The sequence below is a fragment of the Lepidochelys kempii genome, chromosome 1 (assembly GCF_965140265.1).
Source record: "Lepidochelys kempii isolate rLepKem1 chromosome 1, rLepKem1.hap2, whole genome shotgun sequence".
In the NCBI taxonomy this organism is placed as follows: domain Eukaryota; kingdom Metazoa; phylum Chordata; order Testudines; family Cheloniidae; genus Lepidochelys; species Lepidochelys kempii.
In genome coordinates this window covers 342343921-342366882 of record NC_133256.1, presented here as the reverse complement: position 1 = coordinate 342366882, position 22962 = coordinate 342343921, and the positions used below count along the sequence as shown (strand labels likewise).

The following is a 22962-nucleotide window of genomic DNA, read 5'->3' as shown; positions in this document are numbered from 1 at the left end:
TAAGTTTTTTTATACTATCTATTTTTATCAGCTATACAAGAGATGCAGTGTATATTATGACAAAGCACCAATCATTGAATTATGATTACTAACCATGAAAATGGCACGGAAGTAGTGGATACCCTTTAATAAATCCATAGGAAATACTCATTTTGGATAAACCTGTCTTGCCACAGGGTGCCTCTATTGCTCCACAAATATACAGCAGCCAATACATTTGCTGTGTCAGGTTGTACATAAAGCAGTTCTTAAAAAGGACGAGAGCTGTGGAAATGGCAGCTGGTTAATCACCAGCTAGAAGCAATAAAGTGCACACTGAGTGGTGTGTGTATGGGGGGGCAGTGTGTGTGTGTGGGGGGGATTGGTAAACCTTGTCTGTGTACACAGCAAAGGTGTGTCAATATTTGATATTCAAGTACTCCCATTAGCTCGGGATAAGAGACAGGATGGTCAGTCACTGTGTAGGAAGTACTAAGCTAGCAAATTTAACTTTCTGCACTTGCAGGCATCCACAACCTCCCCTAGCACAGAGCAGGTTTAAGCCCATGACTGAACATTTGCCGTTGTGTGTCTGTCTATATATAACAGAGAACTTTAAAACTAAGTAGGGGCATAGCGAGCAGATCGAGGGATGTGATCGTTCCCCTCTATTAGACATTGGTGAGGCCTCTTCTGGAATACTGTGTCCAGTTTTGGGCCCCGCACTACAAGAAGGATGTGGATAAATTGGAGAGAGTCCAGCGAAGGGCAACAAAAATGATTAGGGGTCTGGAACACATGAGTTATGAGGAGAGGCTGAGGGAACTGGGATTGTTTAGTCTGCAGAAGAGAAGAATGAGGGGGGATTTGATAGCTGCTTTCAACTACTTGAAAGGTGGTTCCAGAGAGGATGGTTCTAGACTATTCTCAGTGGTAGAAGAGGACAGGACAAGGAGTAATGGTCTCAAGTTGCAGTGGGGGAGATTTAGGTTGGATATTAGGAAAAACTTCTTCACTAGGAGGGTGGTGGAACACTGGAATGCATTACCTAGGGAGGTGGTAGAATCTCCTTCCTTAGAAGTTTTTAAGGTCAGGCTTGACAAAGCCCTGGCTGGGATGATTTAATTGGGGATTGGTCCTGCTTTGAACAGGGGGTTGGACTAGATGACCTCCTGAGGTCCCTTCCAACCCTGATATTCTATGATTCTATAAAAACTGAGAATTTTAGTCCTCGTAGTTTTCAGCGAAATCACAGCAAACACACACCCTAGTCAATTATGTTTGCAAATCTCTCATCAGATCATGCTTTACTTCAGTGAAGTGAATATGTTGTCACTTAATCACAGCTTGATTTGCAAGATATGCTTCTCAATGAGGTTACTACCCCGAATACGTTTGGTGTTTTTATTAGATCCTCCACTAAACCTACTCTTGGGTTGCTATTTAATGTAATTGTTTCACTTTGGGGTTTTTTTGTTACCTTTTAACTTTATTTTTGTTTAAATAAAATTGAACCAAAAAACCCACCAGCTAGAAAAATGAAAATTAGAAAAGTAAATGCTTGGGTAAACTGCTTAGAAAGATTTTTTGGGAAAAACAAACCAACCCAGCCCAAAAAACAAGAATCACCCGCTTGAAGTTGTGAGCAAGTTTGTTTCTGTGAACAGAATGCATAATCATACTCCCAAGATAAACGGCACACAGCATTGTAAACCTCAGTACTTGGACTGAAAAATTTAGTTTAGCTACAGAACCTCAGTGCTATGGCACAGAGCTATTGGAAGCAACAAGATTAACAAAGCCATTATCTAGCAAAGAACCAGAAGGTTACAACATGCAGTAAAAAAAACCTGTGGCATGGCACTTTTTCATGTCACTTGAGAATTTTTTTCTCTTTTTAGACATTGTTCCTTTGGAACATTTAACCAGATTGTATTTGCTAAACTGTATTCCATTGATTTTTTGATTTGCTCTCTGTTAACTACATTAACTTACTTGCCAAACAGTAAGTTAGCGGTAACTTAAAAAAAGCAACATCTATAATCCTTTCAAGAAAAAAAAAAGTCAAGTCTAATCATTTAGTTTTTAAAGTAAATTCAGCCTCTAATGTACTGTTAATTTCTGGGTGTTTAATAGCTTAATAAGATAAATATTACACATTTTTTCTTCATGATTTCCAATGTATTGATACTGGAAATAAAATGTGAGGAAGGAGACTAACTGAATGAAAGCACAAAGATACTAGAACTATGAAAAAATATTCTTGACTGTCATTTCTTTTCATTTAAAAACGTCTAATCCATCATCCCTGCACATACAATACTTCCAGTAAATTCAGTGGAAGTTACTCAGACACAGGAAATTCAGGATTCATGTCCTATGGGCTGCTGGCCCTCTAGACATGAATCTCTACAGTCTTTATATAACTTGTCAACCAGTTTGAACTGCATGCTTTCTGGCACTGCAGAATTTAAGTATATGCTAACACTAGGCGCATGTGTCCTTCATTATACTTTACGGACACAGTGCAGCTCCAAGCCCTTAGGCCTACATACAAAGAATGTTTTCTGCAAGGGAGAAAATAAAGTCCTCTTTCTGGACGTATGCATTCAACTTATTTTAATAGATCCATCCTTTAAATGAAGGGAGAGGCCTTTGTGCATGGAATAATTCGAAGATGCACTTAAACGAGCTGTGCTACATAGGACAAAGACAAAAAACAAGCTGTTGAGAACAATCCTCATTAAATTTCACATTCACACAAATATATGCACAGAGTCAACATGTACGTAAATGCAGACATTCTGCTTTGGAAAACTGCATCCAGACTGAAGTGCTTTAGAGGTGCAGCGTGTGCATGGGGGATGTGGAAGATCCAATTCTGTAGAACTTTACAAGGACTTGCAAAGTGTGTCATGAAAGCAGCACAGAAGAGGCACAGACATAAAACCATCCCTGAAGAAATGCTTGTACCAGCACCTCCTGCACGCTATTTTCAAAGGTTTCTCTGAGGTTCAAACTTGACTGCCAACTTTAAGGCTTCAGAGAATGGAAGCCAGGCATTTACCGTAGCACCAGCTAAATATTTATGTTCACACTCTATAGGAAATCCAATTACACGCTAGTGTTAGTCAGTTTCTCAGTCTAAGAGGGTGGAAAATTTGAGAGACATCCTCCTTCACACTGTACATTACAATTACAGGACTCAAATCAGTGAAGACACATTACCTTAACGAACAGCAGTGTCCTGCTGCCAAGTTACACAACTGCTGTGAATAAAGCCAGTAGGGCAAAGCAAATGTCATGATTAGTTACAATAAAGCAAGGGGCATTTTAAAAATAAAAAAAAAACAAAGTAAAACCATCTTCAGTTTCCAGGAGCCTGAAATATCTTAGCATTTCCCCTAAAAGCAAAAATGACTGCATGATTGATTTCTTCTTGTATTTGCTAACTCTTAAGTCAAAATCAGAAAATATATACATGTCAGTTACATTTTATTAGCCTAATTCAACAAGGGGAAAAACCTCAGGTATTCATTATACAAGTATAAAGCCCCTTTCAAAGACCCAGGGGTCACTATATTACTGCACACAGCAGTCAATCAATGCAGTAAAAAATTAAAATACTGAAAATGGATGCTTTTTTCTTCTTTCACATGTCCAGTGATTTTTCTGTCACAGTGTGATGAGGTCTACCAAGTTGCCTTTAGGAGGAGTCATGTTGTCAGGAAAGAAATTTACTAATGTATCAAAGAGCTGAGTTCTTTGCGCATAGGTATGATCAACATCCGAAAATCCTGGGGGAGTGAGAAAGACAGGAAAAAAGTCAAATTTAAAACATGAAATAAATTAAGCAATGAAATATGCTAAATGTATACATTTGAAAGGAATGCGGAATATCTGCAATTCTCTCTTCATCCCCTTTTCTGAAATGCACATCACTGCACTGGCTGTGACCAAAAGTCTTTCCCAACGTTGCGTCACATCAGCATTAACAGTCCAGGCTGTTTATTCAGCCCTGCTATCCACTGCCACCAGTCTATCCATTATACATACTCTAAATCAGCCTGGAGTTGGTCTGCCCCACATGCAAGCCAACATCGCTCAAGGGCAATGGATTTATATGTAGGGCCCTACCAAATTCGCGGCCATGAAAAACATGTCACGGACCGTGAAATCTGGTCTTTCATGTGCTTTTACTCTATACTGTAAAGATTTCATGGGGGAGACCAGCATTTCTCATATTGGGGTTCCTGACCCAAACGAGAGTTACGGTGGGGTCACAAGGTTATTTTAGGGGGGTTGCTGTGTTGCCACCCTTACTTCTGTGCTGCCTTCAGAGCTGGGTGGCTAGAGTGGTGGCTGCTGACTGAGGGCACAGCTCTGCAGACAGCAGCACAGAAATAAGGGTGGCAACACCATCCCCAGCCATCCTTAATTCTGCACTGCTGCTGGCAGCGGCTCTGCCTTCAGGGCTGGGCTCCTGGCCTCCAGCTGCCATTCTCCAGCCCCCCAACTCTGCAGGCAGCGCGGCCATCAACACCAGAGAAGTAAGGGTAGCAGTAATTCATCTCTGGTTCATAATAATATACTCACCCAGAGTGGTGAAATCTGAACCAGACTTGAACAGCGCTGAAGCAAGAAGCTGAAACTGTGGGAAAAAAACCAAGAACCAAACAAAATTATCCAGATGTCCACGTAAGGCAAACAAAAGCTTCTTAAAACATCAAATTGCATTAAAGGTGGCCTGTGCTGTGTTTACCTAGCACGATGTTCATTCAGATGTATGGTACAGTGGTGGTTGTAACAGAGGCAGGTAGAGTCATACAGGATTTTGTGAAGGCTTTTTTTTTTTTTAAACTATAACCATATAGATTTTACCTGTGTCCATCCCTCCTTTTCCCTTTGTTTTTAAGTGAATTCAGTGTTTAAAATTTAGCATGGATGTCATGAAAGGCAAGAGAGAGAATCCTAGAGATCAAAGTCCTACTTATCCAAAGAAGACACACATCGTAAAGGTAATGGAAGCTCCTCCCGAACTACCTCTCCAGACCATTTCTGTCTTGGAATGGCCCCTTCCAGGTATGAGTTATGAGTGCGACACTGTCTCCATGCCCATTCAATCCTTGGTTGCCCAGCTCAGACAATTAAGGGTGCCAATTAGCACTGAATGAGATAGATGTTTGTGATGGGCAGAAGGAACTCAATTACAACCACCAACTTTTGTTCATAGGCCAAGCAACCTTTAAATGGTTCATAACTTCTGGTCACTACTAACCTGGGCCTGATCATCAGTATCCCAGTGCCAACCCCCATCCATTCAGTTCCATAAGTTTTGCGTTTTTCATTAAAAGATTCTCAGGCTGGGAGCATGAGGCTCAAGAGCGAGAAGGCGATAAATAACTTCAGTGTAGTAATATTTATCCTTCATGTCTGCACCATTCAGCTATTGGGAGGCAGCTCTGAATAGCAATGCCCCTTTACCATATCACTAGTCACCAATTAGCAGAGCTATACAAACAAAAGCCAGTCAGCTGCGAACCAGCTGAGCAGCGAACAGCAGAGAGGCTAACAGAGGGAGTTTGCCTGGGATCTGCCTGAGAGGAGGTACGCTAAGGGCTGCATTAAGGAGGCTGTGTTGGTGAGTATCTGAGTGTCTGTTGTGGGGACAGTTTGACTGTGTGCTTGACTGGTTGTTTGAAAAGTGTGAATTGGGAGTGCTATGTTCCAGGTGAGCCTTGAGTGGGCCTGACCGTTATAAAAAGCCAGTCAGCTGCGAACCAGCTGAGCAGCGAACAGCAGAGAAGCTAACAGAGGGGGTTTGCCTGGGAGTTCACCTGGGGAGAGCCCACTGAGGCTTACATCTTGCCGGCTTCTCTGAGTAGTTACAACAACTCCTGAGGAAGCTCGTAGAAGGAAGGTAATATGGATGGGGAGTGTTCAGCTGTTGTGACCTGCACCGGATGTGCCATGTTAGTCTTTCTTCCACAGGAGAGAAGCAACTTTGTCTGTACAAAGTGCAAGCTGGTCTCCACATTGGAAGAGAACGTTCAAGGTCTGGAGCAACAGGTATCGACCCTGCGTTGCATAAGAGAAACTGAAGATTTCCTGGACAGACATCAGGATATGCTTCTACGGACACAACGTTCTGAAGATTCAGAGCAGGCTGCACTGCGGGGACAGGATGACGGTGAAGAAATTTGGCAGCATGTGACCTCCAGAAGAAGAAAGGGGAACGTCCGTGTACCAACAATGCAGATACAGGTAAGCAACCGTTTTCATGTTCTCTTCACAGGTACTAATGCGGAGAGTGGATTAGATGATACATCTGAGGGAAGGGAACAGAAGGAGACTCTGCCGATTGGAAGGCATGAGATGCACTGTCCTAGGGTTGGGGGTTCCACAACAACCGCTTCCAAGAGAAGGAGGCGGGTGGTGGTGGTCAGGGACTCTCTCCTCAGGGGGACTGAGTCATCTATCTGCCGCCCCGACCGGGAAAACCGAGAAGTCTGCTGCTTGCCAGGAGCTAGGGACGTGCTGGAAAGACTGCAGAGACTCATCAAGCCCTCGGATTGCTACCCCTTCCTGCTTCTCCACGTGGGCATCAATGATACTGCCAAGAATGACCTTGAGCGGACCACTGCGGATCACTACGTGGCTCTGGGAAGAAGGATAAAGGAGTTTGAGGTGCAAGTGGTCTTTTCATCCATTCTCCCCATGGAAGGAAAAGGCCTGGGTAGAGACCGTCGAATCGAGGAAGTCAACGAATGGCTACGCAGGTGATGTCAGAGAGAAGGCTTTGGATTCTCTGACCATGGGATGGTGTTCCAAGAAGGAGGAATGCTAGGCAGAGACGGGCTCCACCTAACAAAGAGAGGGAAGAGCATCTTCGCAAGCAGGCTGGCTAACCTAGTGAGGAGGGCTTTAAACTACGTTCAACGGGGGAAGGAGACCAAAGCCCTGAGGTAAGTGGGGAAGGGGATACCGGGAGGAAGCACGAGCAGGAGCGCGCGAGAGGGAAGGGCTCCTGCCTCATACTGAGAAAGAGGGACGATCAGCGACGTATCTCAAGTGCCTATATACAAATGCAAGAAGCCTGGGAAACAAGCAGGGAGAACTGGAAGTCCTGGCACAGTCAAGTAATTATGATGTGATTGGAATAACAGAGACTTGGTGGGATAACTCACATGACTGGAGTACTGTCATGGATGGATATAAACTGTTCAGGAACGACAGGCACGGCAGAAAAGGTGAGGGAGTTGCATTGTATGTAAGGGAGCAGCATGACTGCTCAGAGCTCAAGTATGAAACTGCAGAAAAACCTGAGAGTCTCTGGATTAAGTTTAGAAGCGTGAGCAACAAGGGTGATGTCGTGGTGGGAGTCTACTATAGACCACCAGACCAGGGGGATGAGGTGGACGAGGCTTTCTTCTGGCAACTCTCAGAAGTTACTAGATCGCAGGCCCTGGTTCTCATGGGAGACTTCAATCACCCTGATGTCTGCTGGGAGAGCAATACAGCGGTGCACAGACAATCCAGGAAGGTTTTGGAAAGTGTAGGGAACAATTTCCTGGTGCAAGTGCTGGAGAAACCAACTAGAGGCAGAGCTCTTCTTGACCTGCTGCTCACAAACCGGGAAGAATTAGTAGGGGAAGCAAAAGTGGATGGGAACCTGGGAGGCAGTGACCAGGAGATGCTCGAGTTCAGGATCCTGACACAGGGAAGAAAGGAGAGGAACAGAATACGGACCCTGGACTTCAGAAAAGCAGACTTTGACTCCCTCAGGGAACTGATGGGCAGGATCCCCTGGGAGAATAACATGAGGGGGAAAGGAGTCCAAGAGAGCTGGCTGTATTTTGAAGAATCCTTATTGAGGTTACAGGGACAAACCATCCCGATGTGTAGAAAGAATAGTAAATATGGCAGGCAACCAGCTTGGCTTAACAGTGAAATCCTTGCTGATCTGAAACAAAAAAGAAGCTTACAAGAAGTGCAAGACTGGACAAATGACCAGGGAAGAGTATAAAAATATTGCTCGGGCATGCAGGAGTGAAATCAGGAAGGCCAAATCACACCTGGAGTTACTCTTAACATCTCTTGCTAGCTGCAACAAGAAGGGTTTCTTCAGGTATGTTAGCAACAAGAAGAAAGTCAAGGAAAATGTGGGCCCCTTACTGAATGAGGGAGGCAACCTAGTGACAGAGGATGTGGAAAAAGCTAATGTACTCAATGCTTTTTTTGCCTCTGTCTTCACGAATAAGGTCAGCTCCCAGACTACTGCACTGGGCAGCACAGCATGGGGAGGAGGTGACCAGCCCTCTGTGGAGAAAGAAGTGGTTCGGGACTATTTAGAAAAGCTGGACAAGCACAAGTCCATGGGGCTGGATGCGCTGCATCCGAGAGTGCTAAAGGAGTTGGCAGATGTGATTGCAGAGCCATTGGCCATTATCTTTGAAAACTCATGGAGATTGGGGGAAGTCCCGGACGACTGGAAAAAGGCTAATGTAGTGCCCATCTTTAAAAAAGGGAAGGAGGATGATCCTGGGAACTACAGGCCAGTCAGCTTCACCTCAGTCTTTGGAAAAATCATGGAGCAGGTCCTCAAGGAATCAATTCTGAAGCACTTAGAGGAGAGGAAAGTGATCAGGAACAGTCAGCATGGATTCACCAAGGGCAAGTCTTGCCTGACTAATCTAACTGCATTCTATGATGAGATAAGTGGTTCTGTGGATCAAGGGAAAGCAGTGGACGTGTTGTTCCTTGACTTTAGCAAAGCTTTTGACACAGTCTCCCACAGTATTCTTGTCAGCAAGTTAAAGTAGTATGGACTGGATGAATGGACTATAAGGTGGATAGAAAGCTGGCTAGATTGTCGGGCTCAACGGGCAGTGATCAATAGCTCCATGTCTAGTTGGCAGCCGGTATCAAGTGGAGTGCCCTAAGGGTCGGTCCTCAGACCGGTTTTGTTCAATATCTTCATAAATGATCTGGAGGATGGTGTGGATTGCACCCTCAGCAAGTTTGCAGATGACACTAAACTGGGAAAAGAGGTAGATACGCTGGAGGGTAGGGATAGGATACAGAGGGCCCTAGACAAATTAGAGGATTGGGCCAAAAGAAATCTGAGGAGGTTCAACAAGGACAAGTGCAGAGTCCTGCACTTAGGACGGAAGAATCCTATGCACCGCTACAGACTAGGGACCGAATGGCTCGGCAGCAGTTCTGCAGAAAAGGACCTAGGGGTTACAGTGGACGAGAAGCTGGCTATGAGTCAACAGTGTGCCCTTGTTGCCAAGAAGGCCAATGGAATTTGGGGATGTATAAGTAGGGGCATTGCCAGCAGATCAAGGGACGTGATCGTCCCCCTCTATTCGACATTGGTGGGGCCTCATCTGGAGTACTGTGTCCAGTTTTGAGCCCCACACTACAAGAAGGATGTAGAAAAATTGGAAAATGTCCAGCGGAGGGCAACAAAAATGATTAGGGGGCTAGAACACATGACTTACAAGGAGAGGCTGAGGGAACTGGGATTGTTTAGTCTGCGGAAGACAAGAATGAGGGGGGATTTGATAGCTGCTTTTAACTACCTGAAAGGGGGGTTCCAAAGAGGACGGATCGAGACTGTTCTCAGTGGTAGCAGATGACAGGACAAGGAGTAATGGTCTCAAGTTGCAGCGGGGGAGGTTTAGATTGGATATTAGGAAAAACTTTTTCACTTAGAGGGTGGTGAAACACTGGAATGCGTTACCTAGGGAGGTGGTGGAATCTCCTTCCTTAGAAGTTGTTAAGGTCAGGCTTGACAAAGCCCTGGCTGGGATGATTTAGTTGGGGATTGGTCCTGCTTTGAGCAGGAGGTTGGACTAGATGACCTCCTGAGGTCCCTTCCAACCCTGATATTCTATGATTCTATGAGTAATGAATGTTTCCATAAAGATTTAATCAGTCCCTTAAGGCCCTTTATCATTTCTGTTGACCTTCCTCCTGTTCGCCTGCATCCCTCTGGTACGGAGATGTGCAGATTCCAAAGGAAGGGTGAGGTATAAACATACATAAAACAGAACTAAATCAATCATTAAGCTTAGTGTGCTTGCAGTGCTAAAGATGAGCTTCATTGCCACAGCAAATGGCAATTTATGAAAAAGTGATTCTGGCCCTGATTCAGCAAGGTACTTATTTATTACTTGTATTATCTTAGGGCCTAGGAGCCCCAGTCATGGACCAGGACCCTCTTGTGCTAGGCACTGCACAAACTGAACAAAGAAACAGTGCCTGTCCCAAAGAACTTAAAATCTAAGTAGAAGACAAGAGTAAACAGACAGATACAGACAGAGGAATATAAGGAAACAATGAAACAATATTAGTCAGTATAAAAGACTGTGGTCTTAGCCCACCAACAGCCTAACCACTGTCAAATTTTTTGATGGCATCAGGCTAAAGGGGAGTTTAAAGAGGGATCTGAAGGAGAACAATAAAGTGGCTTTGCAAATATTTACAGGGACCTCTTCCCAACCTGGAGGAGACCAGCTTTACCCCTGCAGCTCCGGGCTGAAGGGCGCATGCTCAGTTGCTCTGGAGGGATGGCACATGTGCAGTCCAGTCATATTTAGGAGCTATGAGAGGCTCAAGCAAGCTCAGTGTGGATGGACACTTAGATTTTAGCAGCTACCATCTCAGATGTTTCTACTGAGCATGTGTGAACTGCAATTTTTCAAAAGGTCTATAACTTAGCAAAATTTGGGCAGATTTTTGTCGAGATTTCAAAAGGCACATCCCTGACACAAAGATCACCACCTCCCTTTTACCCAGGCCAAATTCAAGTTCTTGTTCCAAAGCATAGCGGTGCTGGAGATCTTCAAAGAAAAGTTCACCGGTATTTATTTTTTTCCCCCCAACATGGGCAAAACATACTTTTCCCTAGCCTTGTTCTCAGAAATGGCTGACCTGTTTTAGCTGGAGTTTTCCCAAAAAATGCAGACTGGGGCACATGGAAAATTTCAGCTCAAATGGTTACAGTTTGGCAAAGTTACTCACACTTGAAAAAATGGTCTTATAATGGGAAGTGTAGGGAAATAATTATAAGCAGATTGACTCAGTCCTGTCTATACATAGCACCACCTACAGCCTAGCACAAAACATTTCCTTCTTTAGTTACAATGCATTGCTCCTTCTACATCTTCTGAGTGTGACTGATTCTCTTCATTTATACGGTTACCTTGAATCTATTTATAGAGTGATTATGTGTCCCCACTCAAGTTCACTTTCCAATGTTAGGGAAGTTTCACGCTCAATCTTGCCCTACAGAATTATTTTACTCTCCATTCCTTAGATACTTGTGTTCTGTGTTTTCTCTAGGTTTGTTTATATCCTCCTGAACAACAGTAACATTCCAAGTATAGTCACATTAAAGCTTAAGAATCTACTGCCTCTGGAGCATAACAGACAAGGAGGACTTGTGGCACCTCAGAGACTAACAGATTTATTTGAGCATAAGCTTTCGTGAGCTACAGCTCACTTCATCGGATGCATGCAGTGGAAAATACAGTAGGGGGATTTTATAAACACAGAGAACATGAAACAATAGGTGTTACCATACACACCGTAATGAGAGTCATCAGGTGAGGTGAGCTGTTACCAGCAGGAGAGAAAAAAACCTTTTGTAGGTATAATCAAGGTGGGCCATCTCCAATAGTTGACAAAAACGTGTGAGGAACAGTAGGGAGGAAATAAACATGGGGAAATAGTTTTACTTTGTGTAATGACCCATCCACTCCCAGTCTTTATTCAAGCCTAATGTAATGGCGTCCAGTTTGCAAATTAATACCAATTCAGCAGTCTTTCCTTGGAGTCCGTTTTTGAAGTTTTTTTGTTGAAGAATTGCCACTTTTAGGTCTGTAATGGAGTGACCAGAGAGATTGAAGTGTTCTCCGACTGGTTTTTGAATGCTATAATTCTTGACATCTGATTTGTGTCCATTGATTTTTTTACGTAGAAACTGTCCGGTTTGGCCAACGTACATGGCAGAGGGGCATTGCTGGCACATGACGGCATATATCACACTGGTAAATGTGCAGGTGAACGAGTCTGCTAGTGTGGCTGATGTGATTAGGCCCTATCATGGTGTCTCCTGAATAGATATGTGGACACAGTTGGCCATGGGCTTTGTTGCAAGGATAGGTTCCTGGGTTAGTGGTTTTGTTGTGTAGTGTGTGGTTGCTGGTGATTATTTGCTTCAGTTTGGGGGGCTGTCTGTAAGCAAGGACTGGCCTGTCTCCCAAGATCTGTGAGAGTGATGGGTCGTCCTTCAGGATAGGTTGTAGATCCTTGATGATGCGCTGGAGAGGTTTTAGTTGGGGGCTGAAGGTGACAGCTAGTGGAGTTCTGTTATTTTCTTTGTTGGGCCTGTCCTGGAGTAGGTGACTTCTGGGTACTCTTCTGGCTCTGTCAATCTGTTTCTTCACTTCAGCAGGTGGATATTGTAGTTGTAAGAATGCTTGATAGAGATCTTGTAGGTGTTTGTCTCTGTCTGAGGGGTTGGAGCAAATGCGGTTGTATCGTAGAGCTTGGCTGTAGACAATGGATCGTGTGGTGTGGTCTGGATGAAAGCTGGAGGCATGTACGTAAGTATGGCGGTCAGTAGGTTTCCGGTATAGGGTGGTGTTTATGTGACCATTGCTTATTAGCACCATAGTGTCAAGGAAGTGGATCTCTTGTGTGGACTGGTCCAGACTGAGGTTGACGGTGGGATGGAAATTGTTGAAATCATGGTGGAATTCCTCAAGGTCTTCTTTTCCATGGGTCCAGATGATAACAGGTGACCTGCTAATGTTTACATGCATTAATAGCACTGTTTTTTTCCCCCATCACAGCAGTACCAGACTGGGAGCTTACAGTCAGCTTCTAATTTTATCATCCTTAGGTCTGAGTCACTCCTTTTCAGATACATGAATTTGGGGACAGCTGTGTTGTTTATATGGAATAGGAAAAATATATATGTACACATTTTTTTGTAATCAGTATTAGCAAATTCCAGTATCTGGTAAGCCTTTCATCTCATTATCTGCCAGGAAGCCATACCACACGCTGGTGCAGTAATCAATAGCTTTCTATTTGCCCTAGAGACCTGCTAGTCACCTCACCTACAAGCATACCACAACTGTCAGGTCTCCAGTCCAGTAACACAGAGACCCATTTCTATCTGATAAAATGATCAACTGCCTGGAGGGCTCTTAAGTGACTTCAAGTGGGATCACCACTAATTTGCGCAAGTCAGAACCGCATTACAAATCCATTGTATTGGTGAGTGACAGCACAGCCAGGACATGTACATTGCCTGTGGGTGGAGTAATGAGCATTCATGTGCTAAATGATGACAAGAGGTTCTCAGCTACATTCCAGAATTAAAAAAATAGAAAATAAAAAATAATTCCCTTAACCTGATAAATTCATAACAAATGCTAAAATTCTGGAGGTGCCATGCTGTCTCTCATTCATACTACATTAAAACAAAATTAGTTACCAAAGCCAGAGCAAGTTTTTCAAGAACAAATTGTCTGTTTTCTTTGGCACTCAACTCAAAACAGTTGAAAAGATATGAAATGAAGTTTAAAAACATGAAATTACTCCTCCTAAGCTAGGATCCTTTTGGGTAGGATTTTACCTTGGTGCAATCTTTTACAGCAAGGCTTACAAACATCTGAAATATGTGGTTCACAACCTGATCACACTATACTATATCAGGGACAAATCCAATCAGCTTGCTGCTTTTCAAGACTGTGACAAGTGAATGTGAGCTGTAGACCGACGAGATGGAGAAGGTAAAGGAGAGAGGAAAGACAGCTGTAAGAGGAGATCTGAAGATAATCAAACTTAGCAGTCCTACAATGCTGAGCTGTATTCAGCACAGAGTCAACAAGATATATTGCCCTTGCTATGAAATAGACCACATCTCTGTTATAAGTGGTGCCAGGGATCATACAGGCATCTGTGCTAGGAAACAATGAAACTTCTTCTATTTTGATCCAAAATATGGCATCAGTGCTGAGACCACTGCACAAGAGCCATTTGGAGATGATGTACCAGTGCCAGAAGCAAACTCAGTGAGATAACCGGAAGGGAAATTGACGTCATGGAAATACACCCAGTCAGTATCAGCGCAGCTGGGGCTTAAAGCCATCTGACTGGCAGCTCTGTTCTGATACAAGTCTATGAGAGTTGAAGCTATTTGAACAGAAGAGATTGTAAAGGAAGAAGTTTCAAAAGGTTTTCAGCAGCTGCTCTAACTCTGCTAAACAGTAAATATTGTTCTGGCAAAGAGAAGCAAGAGGAAAAAGTCAAAAAACTCAAGCATTAGGCCTGAAAAATAATGAGGCGTAGTGAAATTACAACTATTATCCTGAAAAGCCAGAGAGAGAGGCCCTGCACATCAGGATTGAAACCCTTCCCTGGAATTACAGGTTCACATGGTAGCATGGTCAACTCAAAAATTTCATGCTTGCAAGGTAGATAAATTGAATAGCATGCAGTTTACTGTGCGAGTGTCTTGCAGAGACTTTGTGAAAGATTTTGGGATCCTCTATGCACTATATGAAATTTAATTCAAATACTTTTTGGGTTGAAAAATAGCAAGAACTTCCTGTTATTTTTCTTCCTACTCCTGTCCCAAATGAGAGAAAAGATGTGAAGGTAGCTAGTATGAGTCAACTTCAGTGTGAAGCTCATAATTTAAACATGTTGTATGGATACATCTTATAGTTGGCAACATAACCTTAGCATGTCAATTATGTTACTGAAAATGAATTGCAATCTATTGTAAAGTAATTAAACAACAATTTCCAGGATCCTGATACTAGCAAATTATTTTCCAAAGTCCTGTCACCCTATAACCCCAGCACTATATTGCATATGGCCTTCAGTAACAGCCCCACAAAAACAAAGCTTATAGAGGCTATACTTAGACAATTTCTAGTTGCTTAGAACAATTACATGATCTAGCCAGCACACTAAGAGGCTCTGAGCCAGAGACTCCCCAAGTTCTTATCACAGCTTTGATACTGACCTGACACATGAACGAGGGAAAGACATTTAGTTATTGAGCCCAATTCTTGTCTCATACCAGCTTTACAACTGTAGCTATCCACTGATTTCAGTGGAGATACTTCTCATTTGCACCAGTGTAAAGAACACCCTAACCAGTTAAAATGGGGCAACTGAGACAGAGTGATAAGGGTTACATGTTTGTACAGCACTTTGAAGGTCCGAAGTGCTATACATAAGTGCACATAGAAGCAAAACCCAAAAGCTTATCCTAAACTTCATAAATTCGGTAAGTTATCTATGGCTGCTACTAGATTTCCTTAATCCCTTTTGTAAAGTGACACACGTAACGGAGAGGCGCAGTCTGAAATTCCTATCAGCCCTTGGGAGTTTATTGCTTCATTTGTGCTTTGGGAACAAATTTACTCCTAGAAAAACCAAATATATGCATTGAAAAATGTGATAAAGCCATATAAAAGCCCTAGTGATCGACATACATTAAAAAATCCAGAGTGAGAAATGTATATTCTGGAGAAGAGCTCAATTTTTTCCTTCAGAACTACTTAAATATATACAATCCAAATGAAAAAATATGCTGAGATCATCACCTTCAGGGGAGATGTCTGATAGAGTATCCTTTTACATCTTAATACAATACAATAGCAGCATTTCCCTTAATTGGTTGGTTGTGCTATGGAAAGTGCATTGCACCCAATAAACTATAAGCCTGTGCCATTTTATACAGAGTTTATATTTCATTAAAACCCCCACAAGACAGCACATTAGAATTAAATCTAAGGCCACCTCTGCATGCAGTTTTTGTACTGATAGCTATTTTGGTATGGGGTGTGGATTTTTTTTAAAAACAGAAATAGTTATACTGGTACATCCCCTAGCCTAGATGCAGTTATACTGGCATAAAAGTGCCTTACACTGGTGTAGCTATTCCCATATATAAGGGAAATAAGCTATACTGGTATAAGTACCTTCATACCAGTGTAACTGCAACCACATTAGGGAGTTGTACCTCTGTTCTGGTATAGTTAAAGAAATACAATGTGTGTGTAGACAAGGTCTAAGAGAACCTAAGGTACTTCTAAAAGTTCCACAGTATGAACCTTTACATTCTATTACTAAAACAAGGAGGTAGTTTTCACCCTTACCTCTTTTGTCTCCTCAGGGTCAGAATGATCCACAGTCACATACAAGTCATTCTGTAAGTATTTCAGTGCACTGAGTGGGTCAGTTTGGGCCTTTTCTTCAAACCTGTAAAGTGGAAGGAGATAAGACACATTCAAAACAAGCACTATTTTCATTTACTTTGAGCTCAGTTACTAAACATACTCCCTACTCTTTTGTAGGAGCAAAAGTCACACATGCAAATTGTTCAGTGATAGCTGCTTAAAGCACATGAATTCTATGACAGTTCAGCCCCCTCCTGCTAAAAGTCTGGGCTCAGAAGCAGCATTCTAAGGTGCTCAGGGGAAATCAAAGCTAGTGACTTTGATCCCTTTGCTAAAACAACCAAGCATTTCAAAGCTGTGTAAGTTGTTGTTCGTAAGGTACTCTGTACTAAAACAGACAAATAAGTGTGGTGTATCCATTTCACAGATAGATAAACTGAGGCATGAGGAAGTGAAGTCACTTGCCCAAACAGCAGAATCAGAGATAGAACTCAACATTCCTAACATCCACTACCTACAATCAAGACAAAATGTCCAAACCCTGATTTAACCACCTTTAAAAACCAATAGCACATTTTAATCCAAAATATTCCCTTAGGAATGAATACAAGGGCTGCAAATGTCTTAAAAGTATGGTATTCAGGCACTCACCGACCAAAGGGAATAAACCTAGGACTTCAAATTGGTCTGACCCAAAGACAACAAATGGACAGAATCTTGCTTTGGAGATCGATTCTCTGTTACACAGACTTTTCATTCGGTTGCTTGAAGAATTAGTTTGCCCCCCCCATGTCATTAACTGAAAGGCCCTTCCAGTTCTATGGTTTGTAATATCAATCAAAGCAGCTACTCTCAGACAGCTTATTGACAAGTCACAAAAGAAGCTGCTGTGACTCTTCTGTACCAAAAGCACTTAATTGTTATCTACCTTGTTCACTGTGGATCTTGGAAGGACAGAACTTGGGATAATCTGCTTCAGAAAGCACAGGTCTTTTTAGAAGCTGAAGGGAGACTTCACTGCAATAGGCCACTCACACACTTGAGTAGGTCTGACATTCCACCCAGCAGAGGGCAGTGATGACAATCAGTCAACATAGTACTCAGTTTAAAAAGATGCCAAATTGAGAATCACAGCAATTTTTTTTTTCAAACAGATGCAGTTTTATATCTACATTTTTCAATGGGCTGAATCTCCGTGCCAACCCAACTGTGCTATGCTAAGGAGTTTCTTCAGTTTTGGTTTAGAATATCTCCTTTGATCAGGGTGGATAAAACTGGTTTAAAATAAAAAACAAAACAGTTTCTTTACATTGTATTTTATTTATATTAAATGCAATTTTCTTTTTTTAAAATAAATGTATTGGAAATTGGGACAACATATGTTAAGGCCTAAACTTACTACGACTTATTAAAATAAATTAAATAAAAATATTTCAAGTATCACATTTACTGCCAAAGTTTTAAAGAAAGTCAAACTACTGAACGGATGGAAGTCACTGGATAAGCACCTGGAACCAGAGTCTGCTGACGTGCACTAGCCTCTTCTGCAATTGCAGAGAGAATATTTTCTTTATTTCAGCTTATTCAATTCAATGACTAGTTCATTCTAAGTTGAGAAACCGATTGAAAGTTGAAGCTTGTTCTCTTCCACTCTACAAACAAAAATGAGGTAAGGGGACGAGATCTACTAGTTCTAAAATCTTGACGGTCATGGTGGCTAGAAACAACCAGTTCAATTCACTACCTACAGATATACTTCCTCTACTTAATCAATTAGTTTTAAAAGCAAAACATGTTTTGGCTCTTTTTTATGTAGCCAGCACATTTAAGGTAGCATTATTTAACTAACGGAACAATTTGAAAATACTGTTTTTGTCATGAATAAAAAAGATCAACCAATAATTAAGAAATGCGTCATTCACCATTTTCTAAAAAGTAAAAATTAAGAAACGGAATACATTTATGTTAAGCAATAACTGCTTAAATAAAATGTGCATATAATATATTCTTTTGGTTAGCAAAAAGTATCAAGTTTAATGTAAAAGCTACATTTAGTTGCAAATCAATATGTATTAATGGTTGCCAACCAATGAGAATCAACCTTTTTTTTCACAAAAATAAAGATACAAATGCAAAACATGATTATAAAACATTATTTAAATCAAAGTTACTGCTTGCTGATTTAAATCAGTAATATAAATGATTTTGGTTTAAATCAAGTCACTCTGTCTTTGATTATCTCCTTCCTTTAAAAATATACCTTGTAGGAAGCTGCATGGATAGTCCAAAGGCAGAAGTCACCATGAATTAGCAGACAAAGGGTAGGAGAGATTGTTTGATGTGATCTTGACAGTATACCAGACTCACCAGTAATAAGTGCTGGTTAAGCTTCAGCTCCATTTCATATGACTAGAAGCCTCAGTTATTGTACAGTACTAAACAGGACATTCAAGCCCAAATTTTCAAAGTAATTTTCAAACGTGAGCATGCCTGACTATGCAAATCTACCTGTTCATGCACTGTTTTCCACATGGGCATTTGAAAAAAAGAGCTCTTACTGAAAAGCTAAACTGAAACTTTAGCTAACAGTTGCATGATACGAGCACACACTTCTACTGCACAGTACGACATCACAGAATGCTGCCATTTCCCCAAGGGATGGTTCCAATCTCCATTTATAGTAACTACACAAAATGTAGAGCTAGATTCAGGCTATCAACTAATAAATGCAGCCATCCTCAAAAGGATCATTCTGCTAATCAAAATACTAACTGAACTGCAGCTGTCATTTTACCATGAACCTAGACCTCATCTCCCTATCATGAGAATAACCCACACCAAAAAGTAGGACTAATAAAAAAAGTCCCGTCCCCCCCAAAGCCTGATCAACCTAACAGAGCTGGACTCTAGAGAGGAAGCAATAAAGAGAGTTGCTAGGGGAATGCCTCTTGTCCCATTGCCCCCTCGCCTATTTGCTGTAAAGCAGCAGTGACCCTGAAATAGCACAGACCATTTGTAAACCTGTCCTTAACAAATCACTTGTCAGTAGCCTTAAGCATGAGTCTAAGCAAAGATGCCTTTTAGCAAAAGTGAAATAACCCTCAAGCTGTACTATTAGGGCTGGTGGGGAGAAAGAAGTGCACTTACTCCATATGATGCATTAGCACCCTCTTTAAAACAAGAGTTCCAGGGCCCACTCTAGGACACACAGGGCCTAAAACACTTCAGTTAAGAGGCATGTCAATCATCTCTAGACCACCACCAGCAGGAACAGATTTCTTAAGATCTTGTCATCACGTGTATGTCCCCAACAAGAGGGAGAAAAAATGCAGAATCTCCAATTTTATGGTCTTTCGGCAAGTGGTTTCATTTAAGGAAGTTTCTAGCTTTCTCCCTCACTACCATCCTTCACAAGGTATGTTTCACAATCGACAGACCCCCCAGCATGGTTAGCAGAGACGTGCAGAAAATATGTTTCTAGCTAAACAGCAGCAGTGGTGTGAACTAACTCCCACCATGACTATTATGAAGTGTTAAATCTTTGTCTGTCCAAGGCTTTAGCACAGCTTGATGACACAGCAATGCTCCTATCTGCACTACAAAATATAACTGTGTTGGAGATTACATTATGGTTATCAGCTTTAATGAAAACTAGGGCTGTCAAGCAATTTAAAAAATTGTGATTAACCACACTGTTAAACAATAGAATACCATTGATTTAAATATTTTTGGATGTTTTCTACAATTTTCAAATATATCAATTTCAGTTACAACACAATACAAAGTGTACAGTGCTCACTTTATATTATTTTTTATTACAAGTATTTGCACTGTAAAAAAACAAAAGAAATAGTATTTTTAATTCACCTAATACAAATACTGCAGTGCAATCTCTTCATCATGAAAGCTGAACTTACAAATGTAGAATTATGTACAAAAAAACCTGCATTCAAAAATAAAAAAAAAACAAAATTTTAGAGCCTGCAAGTCCACTCAGTCCTATTTCTTGTTCAGACAATCGCTCAGACGAACAAGTTTGTTTACATTTGCAGGAGATAATGCTGCCCGCTTCTTGCTTATAATGTCATATGAAAGTGAGAACAGGCATTTTCATGGCATTGTTGTAGCCGGTGTCATAAGATATTTATATGCCAGTTATGCTAAAGATTCATATGTCCCTTTATGCTTCAACCACCATTCCAGAGGACATGTGTCCATGCTGATGGCAGGTTCTGCTCGATAACAATCCAAAGCAATGTGGACCAACACGTGTTCATTTTCATTATCTGAGTAAGATGCCACCAGCAGAAGGTTGATTTTCTTTTTTGGTGGTTCAGGTTCTGTAATTTCCTCAGAGTGTTGCTCTTTTAAGACTTCTGAAAGCATGCTCTACACCTCGTCCCTCTCAGATTTTGGAAAGCACTTCCGATTCTTAAACCTTGGGTCCAGTGCTGCAGCTATCTTAAGAAATCTCACATTGGTATCTTCTTTGCGTTTCATCAAATCTGTAGTGAAAGTGTTCTTAAAATGAACAACATGTGCTAGATCATCATCCAATACTGCTATAACATGAAACATATGGCAGAATGTGGGTAAAACAGAACAGGAGACATACAATTCTCCCCCAAGGAGTTCAGTCACAAATTTAATTAACACATTTTTTTAACAAGCATCATCAGCATGGAGCATGTCCTCTGGAATGGTGACCGAAGCATGAAGGGGCATACGAATTTTTATCATATCTGGCAAGTAAATACATAGCAATACTGGCTACAAAAGTGACATGGAAATGCCTGTTCCCACTTTCTGGTGACACTGTAAATAAGAAGATAGGATTATCTCCTGTAAATGTAAACAAACTTGTTTGTCTTAGCGATTGGCTAAACAAGAAGTGGACTTGCAGGCTCTGAAGTGTTATATTCTTTTGTTTTTGAGTGCAGTTATGTAACAAAAAAAATCTACATTTATAAGTTGCACTTTCATGACAAAGAGATTGAGCTACAGTACTTGTATGAGGTGAATTGAAAAATACTATTTCTTTTATCATTTTTACAGTGCAAATATTTGTAATAAAATATATATACTTTGACTTCAATTACAACATAATACAATATATATGAAAATGTAGAAAAACATCCACAATATTTAATGTATTTCAATTGGTATTCTACTGTTTACCAGTACAATTAAAACTGATTAATCACGATTTATTTTTTTAATCGCTATTAATTTTTTTGAGTTAATAGTGTGAGTTAACTGTGATTAACCGACATCCCTAACGAAAACCAAATAAACTCCTGTAGTTCAGCTAGCAAATTAAATAATAAACACAAAAGTGGAATGGTGAGAAGATTTCTTTTCCGCATGCAGAGTCTATCAGTTTGCAGTCCTCAAGCATGAAGACTGATATGTTTTGTAACTTTTTGATCCGGTTAACACAGCTGAAAGTGCCGGGGGAAAATGGATCCCTTTACCATGGGGCCACCCTTTCCCAATCACATAACTCTGCAAGGGAGACTTCCCAAACAATATGGAGGCACGAGGACAAGGTGGTATCTTTGCCCTCCCTCCAACGTGGGCTTGGAAGAAAGCTGCGAAGAGAGGCAGGCCAGAGACTCCAGCCAATGGGGGCAGACGCAGCTAAAGCAGAGATTGCTGCACTCAGGGACGGGGGAAAACAGGGCCCAGCCCAGGCCACCCCTCTCTCCCAGCAAACTCCTGGAATGGTACAGTGGAGCAGAAAAGACCCCCTCTCCGCCACGCACTCTGGGGGCACTAGGACCTGATGGTGTCTCCCCTCCCCCAGGCACCATGCTGGCAGTGGCTTGGAAGAAAGCTGCAAAGAGTAGCCAGCCAGAGACTCCAGCCAGAATTGGCAAAGCAGCCAAAGCAGGGATCTTTGGAGAACTTCCCCTAGTTTTGACTGGTCTTTCTCTGCTCTGTATGGAAAGGGTTGGAGTAAACAGCTAGTCTCTTCATCCCAGCTTCACGCTTTTCTTCTCCCATTCTGTCCCCTCACCCCTCTTCCCTTCAGTGTCTCCTCTGTCCCTTCCCTTTAGCTTATCCCCTTCTAAGTAAACCCACCAACCACCCTCCCACCAAAAAATATGGAAGTAACATGACAATTTATCACTTTGCTCAGTCTGCTTGTGTGTTTTGTCCCTTCCGTCACGCTGTGTATATTTAGACTGTAAACTCTTTGGGGCAGGGACTCTGTTCTGTGTTAGTACAGTGCCTAACACAATGAGTCCCTGGTCCATGACTAGTGCTCTTAGGTACTACAGTAAGATAAATAATATTGTTATTTCAATGTTTTTAAATTCTGCTACATTTACTTGGCAACAAGTTACAGAGGTAGCCTTAGGCTTGTCTTTAATCAGTCTTAAATGGGTTGGTTACATTTTAACATTTCAGTTTCACCCCATTGCCATTTTATAGGTCTGAATAAACAGGAGCAGCCAAATGGTTACCACTAAGCAAGTCACTGTTCTATACACCTAGCAGATTCATAGAGCTTAAGGTCAGAGGAAACTATTATGATCTAGTCCAACTTTCTGCATATGACAGGCCACAGAGCCTCACCAATTAACTTCTACATTAAGCCCATAACTTTGAGCTATACCAGATCTTTTAGAAAGATATTCACTCTTATTTTTTTAAAACAGACTTCAAATGGGGAACCAACCAATATCCCCCTAGATAAGTTATTCCAATGGTTAAGTGCCCTCAATATTAAATAATTGCACCTTATTCCTAGTCTGAATTT

The 22962-nt window shown here is 41.6% G+C and overlaps 1 protein-coding gene across 6 annotated transcripts in view; it reads right to left on the bottom strand.

Annotated features, from left to right (window-relative positions):
* Window positions 1-341: 341 nt before the first annotated feature.
* Window positions 342-22962, bottom strand: part of MKLN1 (muskelin 1) — a 180647-nt gene continuing 158026 nt past the window's right edge. For 5 of the 6 annotated variants that reach the window (XM_073328850.1, XM_073328854.1, XM_073328855.1 and 2 more), the window contains 3 exons: window positions 16176-16278; window positions 4576-4630; window positions 342-3776 (listed from right to left, as the gene is read on the bottom strand). In XM_073328850.1, coding sequence (XP_073184951.1) covers window positions 3655-3776; window positions 4576-4630; window positions 16176-16278 — 280 coding nt within the window. In that variant the 3' untranslated portion in view covers window positions 342-3654. The remainder of the gene's footprint in view (window positions 3777-4575; window positions 4631-16175; window positions 16279-22962) is intronic. The other variant, XM_073328852.1, reaches the window with a different exon arrangement.